Source organism: Branchiostoma floridae, chromosome 11 (genome assembly GCF_000003815.2).
Source record: "Branchiostoma floridae strain S238N-H82 chromosome 11, Bfl_VNyyK, whole genome shotgun sequence".
NCBI lineage: Eukaryota > Metazoa > Chordata > Leptocardii > Amphioxiformes > Branchiostomatidae > Branchiostoma > Branchiostoma floridae.
Window position 1 is genome coordinate 22,904,864 of NC_049989.1, and position 7,053 is coordinate 22,911,916.

The 7,053-nt window shown below is 43.6% G+C and overlaps 1 protein-coding gene across 1 annotated transcript in view; it reads left to right on the plus strand.

Moving 5' to 3' along the window:
• The first annotated feature begins 5,415 nt into the window (after nucleotides 1-5,415).
• LOC118425962 overlaps nucleotides 5,416-7,053 on the plus strand; it is a 14,013-nt gene continuing 12,375 nt past the window's right edge. The window contains exon 1 of the mRNA XM_035835142.1: nucleotides 5,416-6,456. Within this exon, the coding sequence (XP_035691035.1) occupies nucleotides 6,303-6,456 (154 nt within the window). The 5' untranslated portion in view covers nucleotides 5,416-6,302. The remainder of the gene's footprint in view (nucleotides 6,457-7,053) is intronic.

Consider the following 7,053-nt stretch of genomic DNA (forward strand, 5'->3'; position numbering starts at 1 on the left):
TACTTCATCCTATATTCTACCAACCTGATGAAACTATTTTCGGAAGTAGATTGTACACTACATATAGGTATACTATCGACCATGTTATAACGTTATGAAGAATTATGAAGTAAGCTTGTTTTATCTGAAGCGGTTTTCACTAGGTAAAAAGGTGTAGGTGATCCAATATTGCCTATTTCCGACTAGAAATTAATGAAAGAACAAATCCATTATAATTTTAAATTTTTGTTTGAGCGAGCGTTTTGTGTCCTGCGTGCTGATACGGCCACCTGTGACGTGTCCCCGAGAAAGGCAGACTTGTGGCCAATCAAAAAGCTGGAAACGTGAGGAGCATGTTACAGCCCCCAGAAAAGGCCAGCAAAAACAATATGTTTTTTCCGAAGGGAAAAACACAATGAAATAGACATTGGATCCTACAATGTATCTGAAACATCTGACCGTTTCCAAAATCATATCCAGTTGTAACTACTTTCTGTGTATCTTTTATTCTCTATGACATTTCGCGGAAAATCTCCCAAGTTCTACTGCACCGTAACCTTTAGGCTTCCGTGGATTGTTTCCCATTGGAAAACAACGTCGTGGGCTCGAATCCCGTCGGCAACTCTTGATGCGAGGGGTGCAGGGTTGGTGTAATAGCGCTCCTAGCGGTTTCCTTTTGAATAGAAGGAGATTGTAGTAAGCGGTCTCGTCCTTGGTGAAGTCGCCTATCTCATGTTTAAGAACCATCATTATCTTCAAGCGGAGGTTCGGTCGGAGGCTAGAAGTGTTACGATTTTTAACGTCTGCCTGCACAACTAACCCCCCCCTTGCCACCCCCCTTGCCACAGAATAGGACGCTTCAAGCCATCTAATGATCTATATCTACTCTGAAACATTACGGTCGATTTCAGTATTCAAGGTGCAGTTACAAAGTAGCTCAACCTATCTTTCAGCCTATTTTCGTAAATTTTCTTTGCTTCTTTTTTCCTAATTTTGCATTTATGTACTTAATTATGTTTTGTCTGTGTTGGTGTTGGCATGAAAATAAGTTACGACTTGCGGTTGGTGCCGTCACCATGTCTTAAATGTTGCAATAAAAACAGCTATTTCTTTTACTACCTTGCCCGCTTCCAACGACATGGAGGTCAAGAGAGTAAGTTAGTAGGTAGGTACCTTGAGAATACTTGCAACTTGTTACATTTTTAGAACTGCAAATTAAGAAGCTACAAGAAATCATCCCATTGTGTAAAAAATACAAGTATTAGAATACATTTTGTTAGAAGTATCTTTCAACTTCGAATATCTCCTTGCCTCTACATAGCCCTTTAGGGTAGTAATGTACAACACTACATCATACAAGTTTTCATCACCAAATTCAGCCCCTGGCTGTAAGAAGAGCAGTCAGTTCCACCCAGGACAATACTCTCCAGGCAGAGGTTAGGCTCCGGCTGTTTTTGAAATGCGCTTAGGCATTTTGGTTTGGTCGGGCGTTACGTTACGTCCCGTTTTCTTCATTTCCGTTTGCCAAACATGCAGAAAAAAGATGGGACAAAATAGAAAACCCGACAAAAACAGTAAAGGTACGTAAAAAAAACAAACAGCCAGAGCCGAAATTTCTGATTGAAGAATGCACATATACAACCCACTTAGCCCTTCGCGTGACAGGTCGAGGCCTGTCTACTTATCATTTCATGCTCTCCACACAGACTCGTTAAAGCGCTATGCCCCCTGGGACAGCGTCACAATGGTTGCCATGGCGACAGGACGATTGGGTTGTTCGTGTTTCGAGAAGACCGCAGGCAAACGTTTACCCGTCTTTTGTACAGGTATTACCGAAGTGGGTCGCCGGGTTTTGTTAATTAGCGCGCCACATTTGTCGCCAATCCAGATAAAATATTTCTTAACAACATATAGGGCTTCGAAATTCCTAAAGTAGTAGTTGTCGTCAATCGGTCATATCATTATTCCATGTCATTTCACACATATAAATGACACCAAACGTAAGGCTGTTATTTCTGTTTAAAGTAATTTATTATTAGACAATACACAGTTTTATCAAGGGTAAACGCAATTCACGAAATGTCTCCCTAAAAGGGCCTCACTTTCTATGCAGTGTGTTTAAATGGAAATCTAGCGTTTTTGCTTCTTGTCAGCTCAAAACTGTGTACGCCAATATCTTACTGGTATTAGGACAAAAGAAAAGCCACACAAAACCTATCCACTTTAAGTTGACTGATACTTTACTCTCAACTTTTCATACGATAAGATCTAGATGCCCTTTAAACATCAGATCACCTGTGAAATAGTAAGCGCAGGTTCAGAACGAAGTGGTTATTGTTTATCCTCTACCAGGCTCCCAAAACTACAGCCCTAAGTCGCTAACAATTGCAATGTAAAATGACTGGCTAACTGCTCTGGTGAATTTGGCCAATGTCTAGTACTATTTTCCAGCCACATACGGAGACTGGAAGGGACATCGATCGGGTACACACATGTCAGTTTTTGTTGTCATCTTTCTGTGGTGTCAGATGACAACAGAACTAAAACATGCCCCAATTCTTCACGGCTTACCGACAGAAACATTCCGCGTGACGTTAAAAGATCCTTTAAGTCTAATTGATCGTCTTGTATGACTCAAGATTCTCTCTAAGTCTCGTAATAGGTCTTGTGTGACTCGTAACAATCCTTTAAGTCCTATTGTGCTTCTTGTGTGGATGAAAAACGCAATGAAACGCGCATCTAGAGGAATCAATTTTAAATGTTATTTTTGTTTATCTTGTAGTGCATAGTTGCGCCTAAGAGCAGCAAGTTACCTTGCTGTTTAAAGCAGGGTATATTTTTACAGGGAGGGTTGCTAGCGCCTTCCCTTTTAACGTGCTCGAATTGTACGTCCCTTCCGAAAGACAGGTGCAGCCCGAATCGAGATGCCCTTTCCAGCATTCAAACCGGGGACTCCCAGCTACCTATTAATAGAGACAAGGATTTCAACTGTCAGGCTGCTTCCAGTTTAATTACTCCGAAATTAAAGTCCATTTTTTTCTAAAGATCATAGACAGTATCTCAAGTGGGCACTTCTTGTCTGAGTGTTTGTTTTAGATGTACCCGTACAGGTACAGGTGTAGACAGGTAAGTACAGGTAACGTCTGCGTAATTTATAACACTTTTTTTTACACCTGGGGCAACAGAGGTGTCAAAATTCACCTGTACTACCGGACGTTTGGGCGAAGAAACGTAACGTTAATTGTCTTAATGTTCCGATGATAGCTTGCCTTAAATGGATTTTCTAAGACTTCAGTTTACTGCTTAAACAAGTCTTCTGTCGAGAAGTAGGGATTAAGTGCAGGACTTCATCAAATTCCAGTCATCGATAAAGAATAAGTTATTTCTATACCACCAGTGTTTATGGGTCACTAAGCAACAACAATAGCCTGTAGCTGAATAGCCTCTTAACAGGCTTTAAGATTTGGGCTTTTTCGGGGCTTACGGTTCTGTAATGATGTTTTGTTTTCTTTCCTTTTTTTCTGATAGCATAACTGTCACCAGTTCCACTTGTACTCCAGTTGTTTCATTTACAATGCGGCCTACAAGAAACCGAGTACAATAGAACCGGTACGCTATTAGAAGCCCCTAAGAAGTCCTAGCGAGGCTAGCAGCTGAAGTGGCCATCAGCCGTACCGAGTGCAGGATCTATCCACGCTCCCTGGCACGTGCCGGCTTCGTCCTACAATTTTCGCGGTAGGATTTTCAGCCAGACTTCGCCAGACATTGTCCAACAATATTATCCATCACTTCACAGTACAACTGAATTCCGGACGACACATTGGCGACTTGTCCTTTTTAACCTCCTTGGTACGATTTTCTGCTTCTATGCTAGGATTTCCCAGGAATGCTACGGGGGGAGAGAACCCGAACTGCAAACAAGAATTTCATCACCATCGGTCGGTTGCTATGAAGGCGACTATAAGTTTCTTCCAGTTCGTTTTGTTGCCAGCAAGATGACGGATCTGTTTTGGAGTAAACTGGCCATTATAATCTCACGGGAGCAGTTGGACGACGTACTGTCCGTGGATAAGTATATGTGGATCTCAAAAAAGAACCTACGGTAATTTTTTTCTTTACAAGACAGTCAAATTTCGTACGACACTGTCTCGAGAGGGCCGTCGGTCTACCACCATAATAAACCTGTACCGTAGCACGTATGTGACACTAGACGGTACGAGCCCGTACGGAGATCGGACTGTCGCACGGGGCGACGTTTACTCACCGTCGGCACGTGGATCGATATGTGCCCGAGATAGCAGCCGCGAGACGTGCGGTGTAGCGTCGGCTGTGTTTGCTTATTTGTTTCGCGCAAACCGCCCTTAGGAGTGACACACCAGTTTTGTATGGTGAGTATAAGTCTGTGCAAGGTCAGACTGTAAGGTTTGATCCACTAACAACGGGAAGAATCACCGTGTTTTAAAGGTATGACTCTCTTTAGGTATAAAACGCACAAATACATTGTATACTACACCCCATCTAAGAGGACATCCTAACCGAAGCTAGGTACAACTGGAATAATTTTCACCTCTGTTAAGTGAGAAAATACGTGTCAAGTGCTGAAATTTCCCAAGGGAACAACATTGGAGCATGCTAGGGCTTCTAACCCAGAACTTTTAGATTCAAAGCCAACAACCCTAACAGCAAGACTCTTCGTGAGTTCGACGGCTGTGTATGTGCTCTGCGTGACATTTTGACTGAACGAACTCGTCTCGTCAGCAAATATATATACCAAAAACAACAACCGCTCCGACATGCTTTCGTTGACAAGCCGACACGTTTTAAACCTTTCGAGCCCGAACACAAGTCAAGAGGTGACACGACTTTAATCTGTCCCCACTGAAGTAGCACAACTGAGTGACGGCCGGGAAGTCAAAACGAAGAAAAGGCGCCTTAATCCTAAAGCTTAACTTCCGTCTTAAGAAGTAGGATTAGATGTTGAATATAATGGCAGCCGGACAAAGGGTGTAATTTGCTGTAGGTGACTGCGTAGCACAGTAACATAGACCCGCGGATTGTCGTGCGTACTCTGTCGCCAGGGCCGGCACAACAACGCGCACAGTCCGGGTACAAGTGCCACTCGGACTCGGCACAAGAGCACGCTCTCGAGCCGCGCTTACGGAGAACTTTGTACCTGCTGAACTGCCGTCAGGACTCCCGCCTAACGTCGCTGGTATGTCAACTTCTCACCGTCGGCCTTTTACAGTGAGGTTACACGCGCCTTGACAATGTCTGCTTTGAAATCCTTTCAAGATATTGTCAGGACCTACTCTCGGAGACGTCAGTCTACACTGCAGCATAGCTGGTATAAAAAGACCAACTGTTAGAGCCGTCGCAGGCACCACGAACAATCTGTACAACACTCTGCAAGGATATTGTAAGAACAAGAATCCAGGAATTCCAACGTCCGAATGCGGTATTCGAATTTTCGACAGCGGCACAGGCGAGGAACGTTCTAATCATTCTATAGAAGAACGTTCTAGTTATTCTATAGAAGAACGTAAGACTCATTCTATATAACGTTCGAATCATCGTTCTATAGAAGAACGTTCGAATCATTCCACAGGATCATTCTACAGAAGTCCACGGGAAACAGGTCTAAGAGCAGCACCGTGGGAATACCGTAAAATACGGGCCGGTCCTGAACATTCGTATCAAATGTTATCACGGTCCGGGTATGACACCAATGTCAGTATACAGCAATATAGCTGATACCCCGCCGAGAATTGGGATATCTGTAACTTGTAATTACATGCGGATTGGGCACATCATGAGAGCTACGGTATAGTGACCTGCGGGTCAGATCTGTGAGAACGATCATGGAAATTTCTTCCTGAAAACTTCTGACAACTGAAGAATGTAATTTCACTTGGTCGCTGAGGTTTGTTGCAACGAAACTTTCACCTGACGACAATAGTTTGTCTGGAGTCACCTGTTGGTAAGGTGTTGTGGTACCCACCTTCAAAGGAAGCGCCGTTCGCAGGTGAGTCATTGTCGTGCGGTCACTTCAAACACTGGAAACAACTTCCAAGGATATACAGCACGTCTGGGACATAACACTTTGGATGTTTGCGATCCTCAAGACCTTTCACAAGACGACTCAAGAATGCGCCAAGAGACAGGACGCCAAGCAAAATCGTCCTGAAGAAACGACAAAAATAGTACTCAAAGCTTAGAAATTCCAACCACTGCAGTTGTTATTAGATGTGAATTTGCGTTCAAGTGTCCCACTGAACAAAACTTTCAAAGTTAGAATCTAGGAAAACTTACAGAGCAGAGACAACATGTTTTCGAGAACGTCGGACCGGGGCCAGCCAACCGGGCCGGCGGGGATAGAGGGCAGGTCCTCCCGCAGCGACGCCAGGGTCGCCACGGTACTCAACCGCTTCGGTCAGAAGTCGTACCTGGAGACGCCCAACAAGCTATATCCGCACAGAGGTAAGTGTAGGACATGATTATGGCATCTTAAACGTTAATTCCTTTAATACCTTCAGAAACCTTGATCTGTCACCTTAGAGTCTTGATTTCAGGTTGTCCTTATTAGTAACATAACATCCTAAAGTTTTCAAGTTGTGACATTTTCACAACATCTCCTTAGCTTTACACTACATGTATAACTACTGGATACAATCCCCTGCCCTTCTGCATATAGAAGTCATACAGCAGTTTACTGGCATGGTTATCGATACCCCTCCTCCATTACTGAGAGTCGAGTGTTTGTGTCCCGATAAATACGCATTCTATCTAAATTTAGTTTAGAGCCAACAGAAGTACGCTGCTAGAAGGTGGCTTCATGTGGTAGGTGTTGCTGCAGCAAGACATTAGAAAGCTAAAGGTCCAGTGTTTGAAGCAAGAGATCTGGAGCTAACATATGCGAGTAACTGTAGTTACCAGGACATACATAGCCTAGCTTCTCGGCAACAGGACTTCTATAAAGGGGCACGGGCAAAGCTTTTGAGTCAAGGGGTTGACATGTGTATTGCTCTTTGTTTTGTTAGCCTGGCTAACACCTGTTAATACGTGTTAATAATAATA